Source organism: Melopsittacus undulatus, chromosome 1, assembly GCF_012275295.1.
Source record: "Melopsittacus undulatus isolate bMelUnd1 chromosome 1, bMelUnd1.mat.Z, whole genome shotgun sequence".
In the NCBI taxonomy this organism is placed as follows: Eukaryota; Metazoa; Chordata; class Aves; order Psittaciformes; family Psittaculidae; genus Melopsittacus; species Melopsittacus undulatus.
In genome coordinates, this window is record NC_047527.1 from 34519161 (window position 1) to 34545398 (window position 26238).

General features: G+C 39.9%; 1 protein-coding gene across 1 annotated transcript in view; it reads right to left on the reverse strand.

Annotated features, from left to right (window-relative positions):
* The window catches only part of SULF1 (sulfatase 1), a 130750-nt gene that overhangs the window by 47492 nt on the left and 57020 nt on the right, over nt 1-26238 (reverse strand). Inside the window, exons 4-6 of the mRNA XM_034067644.1 lie at nt 23052-23111; nt 22498-22732; nt 16732-16971 (exon numbers count right to left, since the gene is read on the reverse strand). Coding sequence (XP_033923535.1) covers nt 16732-16971; nt 22498-22669 — 412 coding nt within the window. The 5' untranslated portion in view covers nt 22670-22732; nt 23052-23111. The remainder of the gene's footprint in view (nt 1-16731; nt 16972-22497; nt 22733-23051; nt 23112-26238) is intronic.

A 26238-nucleotide genomic window follows, 5' to 3' on the forward strand; every position in this document is an offset into this window, starting at 1 on the left:
CAGTATTGGCACTAAACCAAAGAAAAGTCAGCTTTTTTCTCTCCTTCTTTCCTCTCCCTTTTTGATATTCAGGCATTACCTGAGAGAAAGCCACCAGCTTAAAATGCAGAGATGAAATGACCTGGGGCATAAGGACAAAAAAAGATAAACTGAATTTAGAAAAGGAAAGGGAGGCTTGGAGCTGGTGAGGGTCAATTCATCTTGGAATTTCCTTGCCTTAGATTACCTAATTTTCTAACTTTAATAATGTTTTGTTAGCTCCCTTGTGGCCCCCTGAACTCCAGATTTTGGTCCATGTTATGAGACTTTGGATTGACAGCCTGAACAATTCACCTTTGTGTTGGCAACAATTTAGTATTTTATCATAAAAATAATCTCAGAACTGTCAAGTTTTAAGCAGCCTCTGGAGTGACGGTTTGCAGAATTAGATGTTTCCCTCTGTTGCAGAATAAAGAGTTCCCATGTCAAATGTGTAGTAAAGCACTGCATACTAATAGGAGCAGTGGTAGCCATGATAATGGATCATCACATTTGCCACACTGCTTTAACTAAGAGTGGTTTGTTGGTCAAAAGCTCAGGAAGATATGAGCTTTTGACAGATGAAAGGAAAAAAATAGGCTTTTACTGAAACATAAGGTTTGAGTTCCTTCATGGTGGGGTTTTCTGAGTACCATTGAGTACTGAGGATAGGGCAAATGAGTCAGAGCTGGAGCCCTGTGCCAGCAGTTAGTGTCTGGCTGTTCACGCTCTGAATGAAGACAAGTGCCACAGTAAAAGGAAAGCACAGTAGTGCCCATGGGGACAAATAATAACAGCATGTAATCGCGGTGGGTGTCCTGGTGGTTTTTTGTTAACCAGAGGATTGTAAACAATTAAAGTGCTGCAAAATATGTTGCAGAACTGCCTAGAAGCCAACACCATGATGTGTAAATGTCCTTGTTGGATCTTCACATGCTTGGCTTGTAAAGACAACCCACATCTTTAACTTAGCTGTAGCCCAACACTTGCTGAATTGTCCAAGTCTGACTGGGAATGCTCAGCTCTAGAAGCCACTTGAATTCAGCAGTTTAGGAAATAATTTCTGCTTGTAATTAATAAAATGGAGATTATGGCTCAATGAGTAAAAGCCTCATTAAAAAGTAATGCCATTTCAAGGGACATCTTTTCATTATTGCATGTAATGGCCCCCACAGGGATAACAAGAAAGATAAATACCGATTTTTGCATTTTAATAAGGCAGTTTTTATCTGCATTCTGGCAGTTTTGCTAACTGTTCCCAGGACACATTGTTAGTTTTTAATCACATGTAGAGTAGCTTAGTATATCAGAGTAATTGTATTCTGCATGAGTATGTTCAATTAAGTTTATGCAAACAACAACATGGTGAACAGTTATACAGACATTGATGAGTCTCAGGAGTGGTTGCAGACTATACATGTTTGGTACCTCACATGAATAGACACCTTCATACAGGTTTTGTTTTCTCTTTAGCTATCAGCTGATGATTCCTGGACTGGTCTGGCAGTTATAGGGGTTCCAATGGATGGAAGAAAAGGAGAATTTGACCAAGAGGATCTCTGGAGTTTGAAGTCAGGGTATTTATAGATGAATGTGATTCAAATTTTCATAATTTCCAGATTCCCAGTACTTTTTCCCCCAGTATCTTCCACAAGCATTTATGACTAACGTTTACAGTATTACACAATAGAATTAGCCCCATAACTCCTGCTGGCATTAGCAGATTAGAGTACAGGTGAACTGGGCTACATCTACTTGGTGAGACATCTCTGTACTCCCACAGATCAAAGGACGTATATTATGTTCTATGCCCTTGTTATTTGTTGAGGCTTATGCGAATGTTTCCAATTTAAAACAAACCCAAGCCTTTACATGCTGCAGTAAGGTTTAGTCACCGTGACCCAGACAAGAGCTTTATGTAGACAGCCCACTTCCTTTAACAAAGTCAGCAAACCATTTACAGGAGTTGCAAAGCACTGTTTATATGATATTTCAGGGCTGACACACAGGGATTCTGTGCTTCTGGGGACAGAGCCCAGCAAAACTGCAACTTCTGGATAATTCCAGTAAATTCCTCCTTGCTTTCTTCCCATTATGCAAGTGATAGATTCAAAGCCGAGAAGTTTGATTTTTCCCTTCTGTGAGAAATTACAGAGGATTAGTGTATCACGTCATTAAAGTGCAGAAAGCCAGTTCAGGATGCCAGCACTGCCTAGGAAATGGAATAAGCACTATCCCAAAAATGTGGTGAGGAAACTGAGGCACCAAGAGGTTAACCTTCAGCTAGACCTAAGTCATGCAGGAAGCTTGTGGTGTTGCCAAGAATATTATTCAGATTTCTCAGTTCCCAGTCTTGTAACTTAACCGCAACAGAAAACCTCAGGTTTTCTACTTCTTCTCCGGCTTTGTAAATCTTTCCCAGTTGCTGCCAGTTTTACCATTATAACCAAAAAGAGCATTAAAGATTTTATAACTCAGCAGTTGCAAAAGGCATTAGCCTATAACTTGATATAACACTCGTTAGACTGGGTGATGTCTTTAACAAAGCCTGTATTATGGGCCAAGCTGGTAGCACTTTCCAACACTGATGTTGTCTGACACTTCTCATTATAAGGCCCTGTTTTCAGTTGCTTATAACTTTCTCATACTTGGACTGAAATTTTCCACACTGGATGTCTGCCTCAGGCTGATTTTTTTTGAAACTTCTTAGCCCAAACAGTAGCCATCTTTGAGAACCGCAGTAATGGAAAATGAATTACGTTTAACATCTGAAAAATATTAAGTGAGCTTTCATTTGATAGCACTTCCATGCTCAGCACTGAGAGCAGGAGCCCTGTCAAAGACATGATGGGCTCTCTGTCAAGGAGGTATCTTTTATCATCCTGGCGAGAACTGTCCAAAGTTTTCTGTTTTCAAAACATCCCTGCAGTTTGTGTGCACTGGAGACCTGGGCATCTCAGGGCTTTATTTCTTGCCCACCTGTGAGTGGTGTCAGTAGTGGGGAGAAAGTTGATTGAAATGCAGAGGGCAGGAGGTAACCAGATAAGGACAAGCAGTTTGGGGAATGGCAGGAGATCCAGCAAAGGAGCTGGGTAAGGCAAGCAGAAGGCCAGTAGAGGCCTGGGGGCCCAGGACTGGTAATGTCAACCACAAGAAACTGGACAGTGAGTGCAGAAAGGAGAAAGATGCTGACTGACAAGGCAAGGGGGGTGGGAGAGGAAGATTTGCTGATCAGGCCTCCAAAGGCCATTGCTAATGGTAAGAACTGGAAACAGGACATGTCTGTCGAGGACTGACTGAACCCAGGAGGGGATGGTGGGTGGGAACATCTTGAGGACATACAAGCATGGGGGACAAGAATCAGAGCAGAGGCTGAGATGAAGTCCTGCAGGGCCAGAAAACTGGGGTGAGAGAACCAAGGAGCAGTGACTGCATTACCTAACAAGGTAGGATGGAAGGAGCCAGAATTGCTTTTGGATAATGGAGAGGCCACAGCAATGCCTGAAAGGACTCCTGAGTCTCACTTGTACCATGCTTTCAGCATACTTCTGAAAACATATAGCTGTCTCCCCCCGCCACCCTGCCCATATATGTTACAAAAACCCACCTTGCTTTGTTACTTAGTGAGAAAGCAGTAGAGATTTGCAGAGGGGATCTGAGACCCCCATCCTTGCTGATGCAGATGCCAGCATCATGCCTTTTGATAAAGCTGGTCTATCTTTCTAAACCAAGGAAACTTCACCCTCCCAAAAGCGTTTTGTTATTATGCAGTTATTCAGCCATGTGAACAAGAGATGCAATTGTCGCACAATGTTCTACCCAGATTTTCCTAAATGAAGCACTTGAATGCATAAATATGCTAAATATATTTCAGTGTACAGTTTTCTGTACAATTTTTAATAGTACAGAATTCTGTTTTAAGCCTAAGTAAGCAGAAGTGATGAGGTCCTAGACAGAAACCAGTTTCACTTCATATGATACTATACTACTAGAAAATCCTGCATGTTATTCTTTTTGGCCTTTTCCTTCTTCTATATTTCCCTTTTTGTGGACTATCTGAATATGTTCAGCATATTTCATTTTTATTGATATATTTCTTAGTTTGACTGAAAGTGCAATTTTATTCTGTAAAGTGAGGCCTATTTTTAATAATTTAAAATGTTTACAATTTAAATTGTATTTGGTGCTTTCCAGCCTCTTTTATACCAATTAAGAAAGAACCTGAAAGCTCAGAGTTTTCTCTCTCTTCTTTTATTTTCACTTTAGGAATATTCTGAAAACCAGGACTCATCCCCTTCTCACTCATCCCCTGTACCATATTTTGTCACTCTGTTTTGAAAGGGTGCATGAGGCAGGATACAAATTAGGTCACTGAAACGATGCAGACTAAAAATAGGATGCGCTGGCACTGAATTCTACTGTAAGGCTGTGAACAGGAAACACACTGGCTTTGCCTCCAGAGGAAACATATTGTCTGCCCACACCTTCAGCAGGCATAGTTTTTGCTCCCTCTGTGAAAGATTAACTTTCCCCTGTGTGTCAGAAGGGAATAGTGCACAGTTTAAATACTCAGTTTCCTGTCATCATGGCATTTTGTTAGTTCTTTGGCCACGACACTAAGAAATGTACCAATAAGTGACAGATGTCAACTGACACACATCAGAAGCTGACATGTACTGTTGAACATATTAACTAGATGTCAACCAAGTGACCATTTATGTTCATCACTACACAGAAGTCTGTGAACAATGTCCAAATGTGCCAGACAATGACATCCTGCTGCCCAGTCACTTCCTGAGTTTTGAGTTTTACAAAAACAAGCAGTTAGAAATTTTTGAGTTGCTCAATTTTTGTCCCACAGAAGGCTGAGAATACCATTAGGACACCTGCATGCATGAATCCTGAACGTTGTTCTGCTTGGCTGATATTTCTGAGCAAGAAATAAAATATTGGGAAATAAATCTTCCCAAAGGCAATTCTAAAAAACGGTCAGCAAATAATTGCCTGCTTTGGTGATCTCAGCTCTTTCAAGAGAGATTCCATAAGGGGAGCCCCTAGTCTTGAGTTTGGCATTCTGCTGTGTGGCTGTCAGCAGCTGCTGAGCCTGGGCAGACTCCTGTTCTCTCCTGCACAGTTGCACTCCCTGTGAAGGCCTAAGAGGAGAGAGGATTAGAAGGTAGTAATTCTACAAAGTATCACTAAGCAGAGAGGGTTCTGAACACATAAACATGTTCAGTCAAGGTAAGATTTTTAAACTTGCATTTCTCTTCGTATCTGCAAAGGAATGAAACTTCAGCTAGTAAAAATCCTGCAGTATACAAAGTGTGGCATACTGTCTAACACTGAATATTGTCTGTGTTGCTCTCATATCTTCATCTTCTAAAATACTAAGATAACGCTTAGCTACTGCTTGGTAATTAAGATGGAGGAAGCCAAGGCTGAGGTAGTACACTCCTGAAGTTTTCCTTTGTGTTTGTGCAGGTGAATGGCAGTGTGAACTGACATCCCTAAAGGGCATATCTGAGAGGCAAAGCTATGTCCTGTAGAGCTGGCATAGAACAGTAGAAAGCAAGGAAAGTAAGGGACTCCAACAGAACTGCAGGGAGGACTGGAAGAACAGCAAATAATCAGCCAATACTTTGAAATGCGCAAAGCAAACTCTCTAAATCCTGCATCTAATAATCTTATGATTAAAATTTCTGAATCTAAATAGCTGAGGGGATGCCTACTGACATTAACAGCTACAAGGTGAAATAAAACTTCCCAAGCTTTTCTCTGTTTCCACAAAATTTGAAAGTGATTACAAAATGACTTTTTCCTTCCCAGTATGAGCAGCTAGAGCCTATGTAATTGAAACAAATATCTTCTCTCTGAAGCTCTCCAGAACTGCTTTGTTTTCTCTTTCTACCTATTTACTGAGTCTTCCCTTCTCTTTCCTACAAATTCCAGTTTCATATTACTGATTTTGTGAACTTCCAACAATCAGGAAACTGTGCAGTTGACTCATTGCTGCACTCTAGCATACAGCTTGTGAGTAAGGGAAACCATAAACATTAAAACATCCTTAATGGTTTTGGGATTTTTTTTTTTAAATGATAAGTGGAAGCAAAAGTGATTTTGGTTTGGCAGTGTTGTTTCTGAATATTGTATGCCCTGACAGTACCTGACACAGTCCCTTTTTATGATTTAGCAATGACATATCATCTTCAAAATTGAATATTTTCCATGAAATGAAATGCAACTTCTCCATTAGGTCACATCAGAGTAGAACAGAAGTAGAACAGTAAAACAGAAAGAAGAAAAACCCATTCTGTTCTTTGGGAGGTTTTCCCAGTGGGCTCTAATTACAACTGCAGTTTATTAGAGCACATTTCAGACCTCTCTTTAAATGTCCTGCTGTTCTTATGTGGAGTCCTCATGGCTTCAGCAGGACTCCCCTCACAGGCAGTCTGCCCACATGTGATCAATTGCAATATAGAGGGTTTAGTTGAGGCTGTGGCAGGTTTAAACAGCAGATGCTTTATAGATGTTGGAAACTATTTGGAGTGAACAGAAGTAAGGATATTATATAAACACTCTCCCACTCCTTTACTTCAATCGACTTACATAATTATTTCAACCTATGTAAGAAGTAAGAGCTAAATTCTCAACATTTCAGACACGGAACCAGGTTGGAGGTACCGCACATTGCCTCTTCTGGACTGGAGCTCTCTGGACCAGTGCCTTATTAGGACTGTCACCAAACTGAGTGGCCTTGAGTCACCCACTTCTTTTTCTCCTCCTCAGTTTCCAGTTGAGGAGGATGACAATATCCTCTTAAAACACACAGAAATGCACAGGATAAATACCCATAATGTCTGGAATATCATCACAGAGTCACCAGTAGCCTGTGTGGCACATAGCTACTCTCTCCCCAGTTCCCTCTTTTTCATTCCCAATTATTCTTCACTCCCAGGTATTCTTGAGTCATTATAATTTTACCAGACTTTATAGCTGTGAAATGTGGATTATTAGTTGGTTGGTGAACTTTTGATGGTTTCTTAATGAGGCAACATTGTCCTTGAAAAATGTATTATACGATCTGCTGATAATTAAGCCACCACTTCAAAAAATAATTGTGGGGTAATTAGAAGGTAGTCTCATCTTGCAAGGAGTAAATGGTTAAATTCTTTGGGGCCATGTTGTTATAGGGTTGAACAATGTACTTGGTCAGAATTGGAGTTTCACACAAATATTTTCATGTTTCCATTTCTTTTTTCTCCTTCCTGTCCCTTGTTAAAATTCACCTACCCTGACAGTTTTAGAACCGATGTTCTCTCTGCCTACTTTTAGAAAGGGATTTTTTTCCCTTTTCCTTTTCTTTTGATCCTTTTTTTCTTTTCCATTTAATAGGGCCAAGTCTGTACTTAGCAGATATCTACACATTGCTTCATAATACAAAGCAGTGCAGAAGATATGCCTAAAGCAGAGTGTTTCCCCCCAGAAGTGCAGAGATGACTAGTGACAGAACTATCTAGTTAATGCATGAAGCATTTAGTTGTGCAAGTATTAGATTACTGAAACAAGGGGAACAGAAAATCACAAAATGGAATTTATAAACCTTTAGAATTAGTTTTAAGCAATGTTAAGTTCAATGGCTTTGTAACAGTAGCAGTGGAAAATTACTGAGGTGCATAATACATAGAAAAAATAGAGTACAGATAGAGAACATACTGGCACAAGATAAATTGTTATAGTTGATGTGGTCTTAAGAAAAACAGTCTAGAAAAACAGGACACAGGGATAAGGAGTATCTGGGAATAGCAGGTGTCCAGGATAGGCTGTGGGTAAACTAACTGATAAGTAGGAGGATAGGGGGATTATTATGTCTCTGGTGCTAGTGAACCAATTAAACTGGTATGAGCATCTACTGCGCGTGCTTCAAAGGCTGCCAGAAGTGATGAAGATTGTTGGAAGAAGTAAACGACCCTCAGAGACCACCACCACAGTTCTGTACGCATGCGGGGAGCTTTCTGGAAAATGATGTAATCCATACGTAGCCTCATGAATATGTATGTATGCCCAGGGACTATATAAGGATGGCTTGTGTAGTAATAGAGAGACACACGTTAGGAGGAGTTATCCCCCGTGTCTCCCGGCGCCGCAATAAAGAATACCTGCTTGTCAGCTTGAAAACTTTGTTGGCAAGTTTGTTCCTGGAGTTTTCTCCGAATCAATTTGGCGACCCAGATGGGACCCTCTCTGCTCGGCTGCAGGACCCGCTGAGGACAGGGCTCCCTAGGGCCCTCGGGAGTTTTTCCCGGAGGGACCCCTCGACTCATTCGGATCACTGCGGGAGCAGACAAGGACCATCTTCATAAAAGGTATTCTTTTCTTTTCTATAGTCTGTAAGGTGCAGGGGGCATCTTGCATAAAGACTGCATTGGTAATTGGGTTGGTTTGGTATGCGTACGCAAGGTTTGGAAGCCTTCCGTAAATCGAGATAAGAAATCTCGTAGGTAAAGGCGTATACCCGGCTGCTAGCGTCCGTTTGGTATACACCCACAAGAAGCAGGGGGCTTCTTGTGGTTTGGGTTGTACAAGATGCAGTGGGAGTCTTGTAGAAAAGGTTTTGGATTTTACTGGTATACACCCTCAAGAAGCAGGGGGCTTCTTGTGGTTTGGGTCCTGCAAGATGCAGGGGATGTCTCGTGGAAATGGTTTTGGATCTTGTTGTGGCTTGTGACATTAAGGATTTTGGTCTTGTGATTTTGGTATTGGTGACAGGATATTATAACTGTGTTATTAACTGTGGTTTGTTTGATAGAATTTTAGTCTCTGTCTGTTTCAAGTGTTGTAACTGTGTGGAGTGTGTCTGTGGGATCCCGTGTGTGTGTGAGTGAGAGATTAATAATGGAAAATCAGCAGAGTGAAGAGATCATGCAAAAGAGTCCTTTAGGGTGCATTTTGGCACACTGGAAAGAACTGGGAGGGTCTCCTGGGGGCTTGGTAAATAAGAAAATGTTGTCCAGCTGTTTTGAAAAATTTTGTAACCGATGGTGGCCTTTGTATACTTTGGAAGATCAGGAAAAATGGTCTAAAAATGGAACCTGAACTATAATACATTGTTACAATTAATGTTGTTTTGAGGCTGCAAGGAAAATGGCATGAAGTAATGTATGCCGATATGTTCTTCACTTTAAGAGACCACGTGGAGTGACAGACGCAATGCAAAATTAATATGGCTCCACCAGATCCCTTAATTTTAGCTTTGGAAAAGGACAGGGAAAAACTGAAAGTTAAGATGGAGAGATGTTGTTCAGCCTGTGATACTGGGGAAAGATGTTTAAGGTTAAAAAACAGTAATCAGGAAGATAGGCTGTAAGATTATCTATCACAGGTACCTCCGAGGAGCACCCTCTGCATCTCTCCTCTCTGATATTCATAAGGAGCGAGAGATGACTGTCACTGGCACCAAGCGGCATATGCACATTCCGAGTTCAGAAAGGGTTAAACCAGGAGTGCTGTTGCAGAGGCATCTGCAGCCCCTGCAGAGCAGGGTGAGCAGCTGTGAGGAAAAAAAAGGAAAACCAAGGGGGAAAGGAGGGGAGCTCGCGCAGCTCCTGTGTTTGAGCGTGGGATGGGTGCTGGGGCAGGCAAACAAGTGGGAACAGACATGTGCACGGGCGGGACTGAGGGGTTGTTGAATAAATGTGGACAGGAGGAAGCATGGAGAGCGTATAGGAATCGGGAACGAGTAGAAAAGAAAAAGCCGGGTCGTGCTATAGCCACGGCTGCGGTGGTTGCTTTGAAACTGCGGGGGGAGAGTTCGGACGCTGGAAGCGAGACTGCCCTTGGGGGGGGTAGTGCCATAGTGTGGCTCCAGCGACTGAATTGGAACCAGACTGACAGGGACCTGGGGAATCTACCCTGGCAGATCCACTGGTTAAATTAAAAGTAGAAACTAAAGGAAATAAAGTGGAATTTTAGTGGATAGAGGAGCAACTTATTTGGTGTTAAATCTGAGAGAAAGGAATTTGTTACAGATGTGGGAGCTACTGGCCACCAAGAAAAACAGAAAAAAAAAACAACAAAAACCAACTCACAACCAACCCGAGGCATTCTTTCTGAAACCCTTAAAGTACAAATTGGGAAAAAAATAGGAATGCATAAATTTTTATGCATGCCAAATTCTCTAAAATATTTCTTAGGGTGAGAAGCAACATTTAAAGAAGGCAGAATGGAATTTAGAGTGAAAAACAAACAGTTAATTGCAGTTTTGATTTTATCTTTAATTAAACAGAAAAGCAAACACGAGAACCTCCCTGAAATAGAAGAAATCCTTAATCAGGTATGTCTGGGAGTATGGGCATCTGAAATTCCAGGTAAGGTGAAAAACGCTTTGACTGTTAAAGTGGAAATAAAAAGGGGGGCCTGCCCAATTAGAATAAAACAATATCCCTGAAAATTAGAAGATCAAAGGGAATTTAAAAAAAAAAAGTCATTGATAAATTTTAAAATATACATTATTAATTGAATGTGAATTGGAATATAATATTCTGGACAGTAAAGAAATAGGATGATAAAAGTTGTAGATTGATTCAAGATCTCAGAGCAGTCAACAAAACTGCAGAGGATGTTTGTCCAGTAGTAGCTAATTTGTAAGAATTATTGACTAAATTGAATAATAATCAGAAATGTTTTGCCATCTTGGATTTAAAGGATGCTTTCTTTTGCTTACCATTGGCCAAAGAAAGCCAAAATTTATTTGCTTTTAAATGGGAAAATACTGACACAGGAAGGGAAACTCAATTAACTTAGACAGTATTACCTAAAGGATTTAAAATAGTCCAGCAATTTCTGGAAATCAGCACGAGAACTAGGATCATGGAAGCCACCTGCTCAGATGGGGACTCTGTTACAATATGTGGATGACCTATTAATTGCTACAGAAATAAAGGAAGAATGTATCCAGTGGACAGTGAAATTATTAACTTTTCTGGGACTGAATGGTTATTGGGTATCCAGGCAAAAGGCCCAACTAATCCAAACCCTAGTTTCCTACCTAGGATATGAAATAACAGGAGGACAGAGAGAACTTGGAGCTTCTAGAAAAGAAGCCATCTGTCAGACTGCACAACCATCAACTGGCAAGGAGCTCCGGACATTACTGGGAATGACTGGATGGTGCAGACTTTGGATCCATGATTACGATGTTCTGGTAAGACCACTATATGAACTGTTGAAGGGAAATCCTCCCTCTTTAGAATGGACTAATTCAGCAGAGGGGGATTTTAGAAATTTAAAAACAGAGCTAATGAGAGCTGCAGCTCTGTGACTTCTGGATGTAACTAAATCCTTTTGGCTATATTCCTATGAAGAACAGGGAATAGCTCTGGAGGTCCTTGCTCGAAATCTAGGACCCTACAGAAGGGCAGTGACGTTTTTCAAAACAGCTAGATGAAGCAAGCAAAGGATGGCCCAGGTGCCTAAGGGCTGTGGCAGCAGTTGTCATGAATATTGAAGAAGCTCGCAAATTCACCTTGGGACAAAAATTACTGTGCTAATGTCCCGTGTTGTATCAGCAGTCCTGGAACAGAAAGTAGCCCACTGGTTATCTCCTTCATGTTTTTTAAATACCAGGCCACCCTTGTGGAACAAGATGATCTAGAAAGTGTGGTCACTAATGTTGTCAATCCAGCATCCTTTTGCAGGAACAATCGACAGAACCACTAACACAAGACTGCTTGGCCACCATAGAGACTGTATATTTGAGCCGACCAGACTTGAAAGAAAAACCTCTGGAAGATGCTGATTCTTGGTTTACTGATGGTAGTAGCTTCATGAAGAATGGTAAACGAAAGGCAGGATATGCTATTAACACCACTTCACAGGTAACAGGGGCTAAACCTTTACCCTCGAACACTTCTGCCCAGAAGGCAGAAATAATAGCATTAATGAGAGCCCTGGAATTGGCTAAAGACAAAAGGATAAATATTTGGACTGATTATGTACATGGTGCTATCTGAAAAGAATGAGGACTTTTGAACAAACATGCTGCAGAAATTCTACAATTACTGGAGGCTGTTCAGCTACCTGAAGAAGTAGCTGTTATGTACTGTAAAGGACATCAACAAGGTGACTCTCATCAGGAAATTGGAAATAATTTGGCCAATTCTGAAGCCAAACAAGCAGTTGAACAATCACAAATCATGTCCTTAATCCGTGATGGCAAACTAACAATTGAAAAATCTAAACCTAGGTATTCAAAAGGGGATAAAAATTGATTGAGGATCTAAGAGGACAGGAAAATAAAGAGGATTGGGTTCAGATACCTGATGGACGAATTCTAATCTCCTATAACCAACTCTGGAAGTTAGTTCAGGGAGAACATAATAAAACTCATTGGGGTAGCAACTCTTTATATAAATATTTAGACAAACAAATTGTAGGAAGAAATCTATACACCACAGTTCAATCAGTGACAAAACAATGTCAGCTATGTCTTAAGAATAAGCATAAAACTGAAAATAGAAATCAAATTGGGACAATTGTAAGAGGAAGTTTCCTGGGACAGCAGTGGCAAATAGATTTTTCTGAATTATCAAGAAAAGGGGGTTATCAATATTTGTTGGGGTTAACAGATACTTTTTCTGGCTGGCCAGAAGCATTCCCTTGTAGGATAAATAATGCAAGACAACTCATTAAAACATTATTTAATGAGATAATATCTTGCTTTGGAGTACCAGAAGCAATTTCTTCCAACCGAGGTTTGCAGTTTAGTGCAAAATTGTTATGAGAAATTAGCAAAAATTGGAAATTGATTGGCAAGTACATGCTCCATACAGGCCTCAGGCCAGTGGGCATGTAGAAAAGATAAACCATCTGATCAAACAACAAATTAGGAAAATATGTCAGGAAATGAAATTATATTGGCACCAAGGTTTACCACTGGCTCTATTAAGAATTCGAATTAAACCTCGGTGGAAAGAAGAGGTTATCCCATTTGTAATTTTATATGAAAGACCATAACAGTCCCAAGTTAAAGGAGAAAGTCTGCAGGAAGTGGGGGAAGGCTATCTCTGACAGTTTTTGGTCAATCTGGGAAAAGAATTGGAAGAGATAAATAAGAGAGTAGCAGGGACAAGAGCAAGAGGTTTGGATTATCTGATTCACCCTTTCAGATCTAGAGACTGAGTTTATGTTAAGAATTTTTCAGGAGATCCTCTACAGGACAACTGGAGTGGACTGTACCAGATATTACTGACCACCTTTACAGCAGTGAAGATAAAGGAACAACCTGCTTGGATACATTATTCAAGAATAAAGAAAGCACCAGAACCAGAGAAGACGTGGCAGATGGAACCTTCAGTACTCTTACGTATGAAATTGCGTCGGTGATAATTTGGACTCATATGATAACTGGTGCATAAGCTTGAGACCAAAATTTATACCTGAAATTAATGCAAAATGTTACTGAAGTTTTAATCGTAGTGACTGTCGGGTGTGTGCACAGTTGCCTAAATCAAGAGAAAACCTGGAACTCCCATTAATTGGAGTTCCAATTCCTAACACTGTTTCATGGACAAATCTGTGGGTGAACACTAGCAATTTGTATTCAAGCGAAAGGTTAAAATTTGGAATAGTTAATCCTAATCCAGGCAATAAATATTACACCTGTGCACAAAGATGTATTACACCAGGAACCAGGGTAGGAGACTATACTTGCTTAAATGCCACAGATGTAGGTCACCATTCAAATTGCAATTACACTATTAATATAGATGGTATCGTAGTTCAGTGGTGGCCCGTTCCTAAAGGGAAAGGATGGTATTGGTTATGTGGAGAAAATGCTTATAAAACTTTACCCCCAACTGGAAGGGGGCATGCACCTTAGGTGCTATAATACCCAATTTTACTATTATCAACAGGTATCCTTCCGGAACCTGGATTAGAAGTTTTGTTAAACGGGCTAAGCAAAGGTTTAACCCTATTATTGAACGGCACACTGTATTTCATAGTTTTGTGAGAGGGCTAATTCCATCTTTGGGAGTAAGTGAATTAGAGAAAGCAATTGTAAATATCTCAGCAACCATAGAGGAAATGGAAAGTAAAGATATTGATATAATGCAGGCAGAACAACAAAACATAACGAGCCTATCTAAAGTGGTATAAAACCGAATGGCTCCAGACATGTTATTGGCATCACAAGGAGGAGTTTGTTCCATAATCAATGAAAGTTGTTGTTCCTACATAGACCAAAGTGGCAGAATTGAAACATATCTGGAGGAAATTTGGAAACAAACTAAGATATTTCAAGGGACGGCCATGGATGACACCTCCTATGGTTTCGAAGAAATATGGAAAAACTACATGGTTACCTAATCTCTCCTGGTTGAGGCAACTGATTGCAAGAATATGGATGTTAATTATTTTAATATTGTTTACTTGTGGTATGATACAATGTTCCCTCTGGTGTTGTAAACTATCTATGATAAATTATGAAGATTGAAAAAGGAATGAAATTAGGCACCGAGTAGAAATGGGAAATTATTTCAAAGGACTTTTGATGGTAATGGTAATATATAAGATGTTGCAAAAGAATTTGCAAAAGGACAGAAAAAGGGGGGAATTGAAACAAGGGGAACAGAAAATCACAAAATGGAATTTATAAACCTTTAGAATTAGTTTTAAGCAATGTTAAGTTCAATGGCTTTGTAACAGTAGCAGTGGAAAATTACTGAGGTGCATAATACATAGAAAAAATAGAGTACAGATAGAGAACATACTGGCACAAGATAAATTGTTATAGTTGATGTGGTCTTAAGAAAAACAGTCTAGAAAAACAGGACACAGGGATAAGGAGTATCTGGGAATAGCAGGTGTCCAGGATAGGCTGTGGGTAAACTAACTGATAAGTAGGAGGATAGGGGGATTATTATGTCTCTGGTGCTAGTGAACCAATTAAACTGGTATGAGCATCTACTGCGCGTGCTTCAAAGGCTGCCAGAAGTGATGAAGATTGTTGGAAGAAGTAAACGACCCTCAGAGACCACCACCACAGTTCTGTACGCATGCGGGGAGCTTTCTGGAAAATGATGTAATCCATACGTAGCCTCATGAATATGTATGTATGCCCAGGGACTATATAAGGATGGCTTGTGTAGTAATAGAGAGACATACGTTAGGAGGAGTTATCCCCCGTGTCTCCCGGCGCCGCAATAAAGAATACCTGCTTGTCAGCTTGAAAACTTTGTTGGCAAGTTTGTTCCTGGAGTTTTCTCCAAATCATTACGAATCAGTAAAATAATAATTTTTTAAAGAAAGAAATCCACATGAAGCAGATCAAACAGAAAGGATTTCTGAGACATAAGCCATGAGACAGTGCTTATATTTCAGGGTGAATTCAGCACCTTTTTTAGCAGTGATTCCCAATTCTATCTCACTCTTGTTCTCCTAAGCCTTGATGCTGACCCTTACTTGGATTTAGCAGTGCTGTACTCAGATGGAAACTTCACTAAAACCAGCTTAATAGAGACTGAAATACTATTCAGCACATGCCCAGCACCACATTCAAAGAAGTTAAGTATTTGTCTGGTTTTGCTTTTAACATGGAGCAAATGCTCTCCAGAACTATAGATGCAGAGAAACAGAATTAAGAAGAGTGAACTGCCTGTTTAGTGAAGATGGCAAACAGGCAGATAAATTTGACGTTTTGGATATAGCAGCATTAAAAGAATTAGGACAAGCAGACAGCATGGAGACATTTGCCTGTTCTGTGTTTTTTGAAAGGGGTCTGTTCTTGTGCCTAAGTCAGTGATAGGGACAAATTTCTTTGCTGCCAATTACATTGTAAAAAACATAGTTGGCACCAAGATTTGTGCCTCATTGGTCCTGTAAAGGGGAGTCTTTGTAGTCAAACGGTGCTTCTGGACAAATTGCACTCTGATGACCTCGCAGAGCTCCTGTACCTTATGAAGGGGAAGTCAGGCTGGAGCCTAACGTGTCTACAGATTGGATCTTAGGGGTTAGGTGATGCAGAAATGAATCAAGTTTTACATCAAGCTGAAGCACAGACGGGAGGAATAAGAAGAGCTCTTTGTAGACAGGAAAGAGATCTCCTGACTACGGAAAACCACCAGGAATTTACAAGAAAACTATCAAATCTTATTGGTGCACAGTAGACAATCCTTTTTAAAGACATGTTTCTATTCCTTTGCAGAAAATGCAAATGAAATATCACCCCATGGCAAAGTTTAAATTATACCATTCACCTTGTTTCACTCCCATGACAGGCACTTCGCTCCTGTGAGGTCTTTGGCACCAGTCTCCAGCCTGGCCCTGACATCTTCTTCTGTAACAGTCAGCAGCTGTCCACAAGCAGACCATAATACTGACCATAATCATGGCTGGAACTGCCAGTTCAGACCCACAATGCCACTAAAAAGCACCTCTTTCACACTAGGTTTAACTGCTCAACAGCTAATTTCCCACCTGGGACATCCACATGTGAAAATATGCTGCTCATTACAAGTGAGTTTCTTTACATGGCTGTTAGTTGCGGATCTGGACCAGCAGGCAGCACTACCCTCCCTCTCCAGAACACTAAATCTATGCTCTGTAAACTCAGTTTGGGACAACAGTTGCTTCATTTTAGGCAGTGATTTGAGACCCGTTGCTGAACATCTGTCATCTTCACTTTAAACAAAGAACTACTGTTGTTTTGTTTCTTACCTGTTCTATACCCAGTGTTATTGAGATACACAGCGAAGGTACGTGGCTCATGAGTAGCCTGCCATGAGGGAGAAGAGCAGTTTTCATTGTTGGTGTATATGTTGTGGTTGTGCACATACTTCCCAGTCAGCATGGAAGAACGCGATGGGCAGCACATTGGGGTGGTTACAAATGCATTGATAAAAGTGGCCCCTCCATTCTCCATAATCCTCCTGGTTTTATTCATCACTTGCAAAGACCCTGCAATAAGAGGTACTGATCATCACTGTGCTGCAAAAAAAAAATAGTTAGAATATATTGGCTGCTATTACGCTATTAAAAGTAAAGTTTCAGTGATTAGCTTGCCTTTGGACATCAGTCTGTTCTATTCTGTAGCTTAGGTAATTTTAGAAGATAAGGGTTTTATTATATCACCAAAAATATTCTTCAGGATTCCAGAAATACAGAGTTCTTTTATCTCAGGCTTCAAAACACTGATGTAGAAACAGAATGTTAAACTTTAAAGCTGCATCAGATTTATAGGTGCATAGTTCTTCAAACATGGCTGTAGGAAAACAGTGTGTTACAGAGATCGTATCATTAGTCAATGCACCAGTAAAATATGTAAAATGCTGTGTTTACCAATGAATCTGCTACAATTCTTTCCATTTTATCAGATAATATGAGAGAGAGGAAGGAGGTAAAAGGAGTGAAAGATGGTGGGAGGAGAGACAGAATTCAGCAACAGTTTTCTAGAGGGAAGTTTACGTGGACACAGGATCAGCATATCTGACTCCAATGCCAAAGCACTGTGCTCAAAATCAGCTTCTGGGGATAAATCTGTGCACAAAAATATTGGCAAAATTCATCACCTTTGTCAAGAAATTACATTGATCCAGTTTAAAGTACAAAGACCTTTTTTGCATGCTTCAAAACATTTTAATGAACAACAAGGTGAGACAAGCAGGGCTTGCAGACTTCTGACTGCAGAAATACTGAGCAGCTCCTAATAGGGCCTGTCAGTATTTGCTGACAGCTGTCAAACTTTGATTTCTGTTATTCAACAGAACAGAGATTGAAGGGTGAGGGTGAACCACTGATATGTCAGTATGTGCCCAGGAAACATACCAACAGAGCGAATTGTAATAGTTGCAAAATTTTGGTGGTAAAAAGAGGTTTCTGGAATTTTACTTTTTTTTTCACCTCGGTTTTACACTTAATTTTGCACAGTTAACAGTTGCAGGTTTAAGTCCATTGATGCCACTGATACAGTGAGAGTTTTTCTTGATTGTTTTGTTTGGGTAACTTGAAAATAAAATTTTTAAAAAGTTAGAATTTGTCTTTGAAATTAAGCATGCCCTGGTTTGCCTTTGGACTAAGGAGTCAGTGCTGAATACAAAATCTTTTGCATCAAAATTATTTGGTTAAAAAGAGGAAGAGATAGCTCTTCAGCATTTCCTTTGCAGTGTCAATGGCTGTGTCTTTAAGGATACATTTAATACAATGCAAGTAAGTCACCATCATTTTGGACTCTTCCTCTTTCACAGCCCTTCTTTTCCAAATGCAGATCATCTGTATTTATGCTTTCCTGAACTTAATACGTACAAAAGCCATGTGTTTAAAAATACAGAGAAGTAGAGGAGTAAATGAGTGGTCGCTGAACACAAAATTCCATCTGTATGAGTGGGAGCATTTCAACAAGTTGTTGAGTAAAAAAGTGAGAGATCATCCTCATTCTACCTGTCTTTATCTTGGACCACAAGCTGGCTTTTTCTTTTTAGCTTTTATTTTGTTTTGTCTTGTTCTGTTTTTGCCACAGCTCTCCTGTTTTTGAAATGTCACAGTTTATTGCTGAGAGCTTAGCTGTGAAGTGCTTTGAGGTCCTCAGATGAAAAGTGCACTGTTCAGGTGCAGTAATGCACAGTAACAACAGAAGAGCTGATATGCACTTTCATGCCTCTATGCATTATAAATGACCAGCTGTTAGAGCGCTTCTTCATTCCTCTGCTTGGTCAGCCCTCTGCTCTTGCAAACCTGCTGTTTATGCGTAAGTTTTTCTTCCAGGCATGCACTCCCTGACACTGATAATAGATTTAGCCCCTCTGGAAATTCTAAAATAGGCACTTCAAAGCAGGTGAGACTTCCTCATTCGGAAAATAAAACACAACTAGGAGATAAAACTTGCTGATATAAGTTATAGCCCTTTGTTGTCTGTAGCTCTCGTCACAGCTTGTGCTTTACCATCTGGTCCACAGTCTTCAGGGCACATGTACCCAGGCACTGTCTGACAGCAGCACACTTGTGTTCTACCTGACCAATTGGGGAGCACCTGAGGGGAAACAAGTAACTGGAATGGCCACTTTGGACACAGACATTAGGAAATTTTGGCAAGCAAGAAATTCAGTGTCACTTCTCAGGGGATTCTCATATGTCAAGAAATATGTTTAGTAACCAAGGTTTCACAGCAAGTCTTAAAGTAGTTATGGATTTTTATTCAGGTGCATCACAGGTGGGCATCTCTACACAGAGATAGTTAGAGCCACCTTGTCTTTACATGGGTTGTATGCAAGGCCCCAGAAAGGTGATGGACTTTCTCATGTCACAGCACATATCCCCATTTTGTCATTTTATGTTTTCTGGTGCTTTAGCTCTAATGAAGATGGAAAGCAAACGGAGCAAATTATGCCTCGTCTGATGTATTCAGATGATTCTGTGATCTCTTCAGCCAGTGCTGTACTCAGTGGATGGTTTATATGTATTTCACTGGGTGATGCATTGGGCTGTGAACAAGGGTACAGAAAAAAGCAGTTGTCTAAAACGGACTTCTCACTCCTTTTTTTTCCTAAACTTTTCCCACTTCCCTGACATCTCATAGGCCTTTAGGTTGGAAACACTGAAACTACCAATGTATTCATTAATTTTGACTCCTTTCTGACAAGATGTTATTTACAGTGAGGATTGTAAAAGTGGTTTGAGGATCATGGTTTGAGTACTGATATGTGCAAGTGATAGAGAATCAAGAGGAGGGGAAGAGACTAAAGAATGAACAAAAGGTTGTAGATACCTGACCTCAGGCCTGAACAGATTACAGACCTGACCCCAGTGGGAGCTGGGGATGCTGCCCTGAAGAGGAGCAATTTGTTTTCTCGAGGGGGGCAGTAGTTCTGGGCAGTTCTGGTTCCTGGATGCTGGTGTTTACACTGAGCAAGATGCCCATCTGTTTCAGTGCTGGGCAGTTATTTCTCTACCCTCAGGAGCTTGGCAGGGGAGAGAAAGTGCAAAGGCATAATTTAACCAGACATTTCCCAGCTTCTGGGCCCAGGTGTTTGCTGAGTTTCTCCAAGAGCTGTGGGCCAGGCTGCTTCACACCACGTAAGTTACCATCCACCAGCTGATCTGTAATATCCTCTGTGACACATTCCTCACAGCATAAATAGGAACTGACTGGAGTTGTGGAGCAATTTGTGCATTTTATCTGGTAAGTTGAATGAGACAGTAGCTCTGCTAAAGTTCTTTGTATTCAGAATGCAAAACTTAAGGGGATGCTGCAGATAGATAGGAGGATGTACATACTCCTTATGCTTCAAGCACTAGCTAAATGTATGCTCTCTGCCTCTTGTAGATTTTACTTTGGATAACTCCTGAGTATATCCTCTGCACTCAGGCAGCTGAATATTTTAGTTCAATGCTTATACGTGCTCTGGAGACAAATTCCTCCTGATTGAAGTCTATAATGTACTTTTATGCTTTTATGTTAAAACATTCATTTAGAACAGCTTTTAGAAATGCTCGTGCAGGGAATACAATAGCAAAGAATCCAAATCAAGAGACTTTCAGTCATATGAATTTTGGACACCAATGCCGAAATTTTATTCTGTTTGTGGCAGAAAGTGTTACTTTGCACTGACCTTTGGGAAACTAAAATTTTTTCTCAGGAATCACTGAAGGGTGAGGGGATAATTCACACATGGAAAACAGTATGGCTTTACTTTTCAAATAAACAGAATGATTTATTAGTAGAAGTGAGAATAATGCAGTACAGTAAGTCTTGGGGCTGAATCCTGTTTCCTGTGAAATGATCTATGAAAAAGGGAAACCTGTGTCTTCATTCAGGGCAGTGGGAATGCATACACATCCAGGCTATTGCTCAGCTGCCTGCTAATAGGAGCCAGAGTGCCCTGCGAACATCCAGAGGAGCTTTCAAAGAGAGGAGCTCCACAATATGAACAAAGTGGCTTGCCACATCCTTCCTCCTCTTTCACCACTTGCAAACCCTCTCACAAGACTGAAGACAGCAAGTCAGTAACACTGTCAGTAACAGAGACATGTGTCTGCTGACCTACCTTTCCCAGTGTCTTGGAAAAAGTAAGTTTTTTTAGACCATGAAAAGGAAGACATGACTTGACCCTTTTAACGAAGATTTCAGAACAACTCTATCAAGAAGAAATGCATTCCTATTGTAATAGCTGTATTTTAGGCCAGAAATAGAGCTGGGAACAGCCATTCGTTATGCAGCATGGCTAAACAGAGCAGACATTTGAAAGAGTGAGAAATAAAAAAGATAAGATGTGTTCAGATCTAAAGGCCTGGTCTTGGATCCCTGCTACATAAAAGCACTTACTCTCAGTCATAAAATATAGTTCATTAATTGTGTTCTCACAGTCCTGAAGGACTGCATAAATTATTATTGCATCATGACAATACAAGCATGCTGGCAACTAATGAATTGCTTTTAGATCTATACCGCTTTTTGTCTACAACTTTCTGGCTACAAGTATGTGATTTTAGGAAAAAAATGAACTATTTTGTTATAAGTTTTCTGGAATGAAGAGTTTTGATTTTTCAGTGTCATATGGTATTTTGTTTAGAAATTCACTACAGTTTTATTAAAAACATGTCTGACATTAAAAACCACTAAGAATGCAAGATTTCACTTTCAATTGATTTGCCAAATTTTCACCTTTTTGATCCTACCTTCCACCCCCAAAACTAAAATATTTGCTTGGGGGATAACCTAAAATGATCCTATTGCACTCCTTGATTTTTCACTTTGGCCAGTGAACCAAAAAATCAGTTATATGCATAACTACCATTAATAACTTTCTAACTTAATGGAAAACATTCAAAGGCCTCCTGGAACATCATCCAAGTGTTTTAACTTTTTCCACCCTAAGGAAAAAAATAAAAATCACTTCTGGCTGGTATGTCCAGGTTGTGCTCAGATATTTAGTATACTTGTGAAAGCAAAACTATCCTATTTTTATACAAAAGCAGATGGATTTTAAATGGTTCAATAATTTCTGGAAAAGATAAGCATCTGTTCTGAAACCAGACCAGTTTGTCTGTGTGAATAAACATATCAGAAGACATGCACGCATGTGACAGATATGTAGAGAATACAAATACTGACCTATACAGCTCTGAGGGAAGGGTTAAAACCTTTTAACGTTCAAATTTTGATGTGCTACAGAAAGCCACAAAGGAAAAAAGAGGTTTTGATGAAATTTTTTTTTACCTGTATATCCTTGCATGTATTATTAAATCCTTTTATAGTGGTGATTAAAGCCTTCCTTGGTGGATTTTGATAAGCATACATTTCCTAAAGTCTTTAATTAAATGTGATGAATGTTATTAAATTAAATTAGTTAACTCATTTTCCAAACTTGTCCCACATTCTGCTATTGTTGCAGTGCTAGTACCTTCTCTGAATTTAAAGTACTTTCTGCTTGGCAGAAATTACTGTAAGACACATGATGAATGAAGGAGCAAATAACAATTATTTCTCACCTAGCTCCACATCTTGATCATCTGTGAGTACGAGGATGATATTTGGTCTGATATTTTTTCTCTCCTGCAGCACGCGTCCTCTAAACCTTGGGGACTTGACAGTGGAACAGTGACTTCTTAGCAGTTCAGTACTGAGCACTGCCAAGATGAGTGAAAACCAGGAAGACTTCATAGTAGTTCCAGTATTTCAATGAAAAGACTGGTCCAGAATTGCCTGAGCTCTAGTTTTCAAGACCTGCAGAGAAGAAAAGAGATTCCATTCAAGCAATAAATAAACTTTCAGTCACACAATGAAAGGATAACACTTAGGAAAGTCAAGCCCGAAACATACCATTTAACAAGATCATAAGCCATATAGTTGAATAACAGCTCTATTCTGTCATTCTATAAGAATAAATTCTGTCATTCTGCAACTATGCTTTCTCAAATAATTTTTGCTTGAAGTCATGCCACTGCCTGCATTTTGTATAGGCATGACTTCTAGTATACTCCTCACAGTGCTGCTTCTCCTACACCCCACGCTTCTTTTTATGCTTGCTCCTTATACTCAATACCTGGGAGCAGTAAAAAATTGCTGGGATGCAGACGTGTTCAGAACATCTGTAGGAGGAGTCCTGTAAGAAGCAGAAAGAAGAAGACTTGTCAGTCAAAGACCTCAGTACTGTGGCTGTGTTTCAAAGTCTCCAGAACTGCTCACTACAGCTTCTTTCTCTGCTCTGAAAGAAAAACGTAGAGAAAATTTGCATTCCCCCCAGCTTCCCTGCTTAATTTAATACCATACCTACGCAGTCATGAGATGGCACCTTAGCTGCTAGAGATGAAGGACGTGTATCTCACGTCATCAAACACAGGTACTTTCCAATATTTATAGCCAGCATAAGATTCCAAGAATAAGAGTTAATTACATCATATGACACGTGGTAGAGTGATAAAGTTATTTTAGGTTAAATCACCTGCGTGAGCAACTAAACCCTTACAAAGCAGAGGGGAGAGCATGGCTATCTTTTGCAATCTGCATTCGATCACTACGTGAAAAGTCGTCTTCCCATTGACAAGAAAGCTCATACTAAATGACAGTCCAGCTGATCTTACCCAGCATTGTGAAAGACCTTAACTGTCCTTCAATCAATCAACAACAGACCTGAGTGCCTCATCCATAATGCACAGTACCTCTGGCACTGCCTCATCCTCGATACTCTGCTTTCAGACTCAGCTTAGTACATTATCAGAACCTCCCCTCTGTACCTGTCAGTCAAACAGCCTTGCTTTTGTAAGACCTGATGCAAGCACCGAGGCTTGTCTTTGCTGCAGCAGATTTAAACTTGTGACTGCAAATGACTGATTTGTGCGGAAAGGAGTAGGTAGCCACTTACACTTTAACACTTTTGGCATTACTGAATGAAGCTTTGCAAAACCATCCTGTTACACAAGGGAAGGAAGGGAATATCTGAGGGCAAAAAGGAAGGGGTTGGGAAAGAAACCTCAGAGTCATGCCTATTCCCTCCAGGGTATTGACCTGCCATATACATTCCTTCTAGCTTTATTCTGGAGCTATGGATAAAGCACAGTGATATCTGTCAATAAAAAAAACCCAAATCACAATCCCACCCGAGCCCAAAAACATTTAAGACGTCTGCCCAAGGATAAGCCTGCATGGAAACTGGGATGTACAGTATATGATTAGACTGGAGCATAATTCATCAGGAGATCTGTGTGCACCCACACCTGAGACTTTGCATTCAGACATGCAACATGAGCTACAAACAGATTAATAAGTAGAAATAATTTAATAAGAGCAACAGAGAAGACAAAAAAGGCCTCATCACCTACCTAAAAATGCATTAATAGGAAGGTGCTTTAAATTTCAGGGGAAGAAGCCAGAGGAGAGGCAGGGGATGGGACTTGGTGTCGGACTGCTAGAAAAAGGATTGTTTTCACATACACCTTTTATTTTAAGCTTCACAAGCTAAACAGTTTCATGCTCCTCACTCTGGCAGGCTGCAATTACACCAGAACAGTGTGAACATCTTTAAAAGGAATATCCAAGCGTCTGTGGCAAAGAAATCTTGTCTTTCATTGTCTCTACACCAACAAACAGTCCAGCCTCCCACTTTACATTAGAGCACTGCAAAGACAATACAGGGGATTGGCATTTTAAAGTTAAATACCATTTCAGTGATTACACAACATTCAGATAAGTACACTGGAAGTCTGTAATTAGTCTGGACTGACTTTTAAAAATAGTTCAATTTCCATGTATTTGTTCTAAGTCACATAAAAGCCAACAAAAGCCCCCAAGACCAGGGTTACCGAAGTCAGCCTTCTTCTGACAGACACCAGATACCATGCTCTTGGTGCAACAGCAGAAATACAATTTCTCTAAATGTCTGATCTTTAAATAGCAAACCTTTGACTCATCTCACAAAGCACGAAAGGCTGTGTGAAGTGAGACTCAGTGTTTAGTTTCTTACCTCAGTTGTATCGTACAGCAAACTTTTTCAGACAATGTTGACAATGTTGACCCAGAAAGCGCAGTCATCCTGACTACACTGAGCAAACATTGGCACCAACGTGTTTGAATAATCCCCCAAGGATGAAACTGCAAGTTCCTGACAATTACACCTCAGTGCTAATAAAATTTATATTAACCCAAATGAACATTAACAAGTATTCTCCATTTCATCATTTTTGGGCTTTATTAGTTAGTTTTAAATCTTCCTTTTGCTTTAGCATGTTAGGGCCACATTAGACAAGCCTTTTCTAGGAAGAAGTGTGAAGGGCTTCTTTACCAACTCTTATTTTTGGTCTTTGCAGGACAAAGGAAGATATCAGGACTGACCTATGCGTATAAAATTAATTACCCAAGATTCATTGACTGTTTCTTGCACAAAAGCACAGTAATGCCACCTTTTCTTGCTCATTTCAGTTTTGCATATGATAAATCTTTATTGAAAGGTGATCTTTGATAACTTGCCCTTTTAAAGTCTGTTTCCCAGCCCTAGAAGGAAACGAAGTAAACTATCAAAATATAGGCTTGATAGGGAAGACAGGCTGCAATGTTTGTGTGGGTTACTGGCTGGTAATCTGTAAGTGCCCCTATGGACACTGTAGCTGTCTCGAGAAATAGATGAAAATAGGAGAAATTCTAAAAGGAAGCTTTTCAAATCCACTTGGAGAAATAAAATTTTTGTGCAGTGTTCAGAAATCAAGGCAGTAAAAAACTATAAAATGCTTTTCTCTAGCCAAGTAAACAAGTGATGATCATAACTTCTATATATGCTATTTGGGAAATTTAAGTGATATTTTCCCTATAGAATGTACATAGGACAACTGAAATGTAATCAGTAAATAAATGAAACCAGAAAAATCCAAAGAAACTGTTTTACCTCATCTGGATGCAATTTTTCATTCAGTGATTCTTTTTTTTTTATCCCCCAGGAGCACAAATTCACCGTTTGTACTCATCTTTCATGGGATAAAATCTGAAAACTTGGATTTTTGGTTGGTTCTATGCTGCTATTATTATAAAAGGCAGTTCATGGACTCACTGATGTGGAGAATTAAGTACCTGTGAAACTTGAATTACATTGGCAGGGCACTGCAAAGAAGGGCTACAGTACCACTTCATGTGATGTGGCATAAAAACTAGGAGGACTTTATTTCTAGGTCTCTTAAGAGGATGTTCAGTGACTAGGAAGAAGAACAAAAGGTAGCATAGTATTTTTTTAAACAATTCATAGT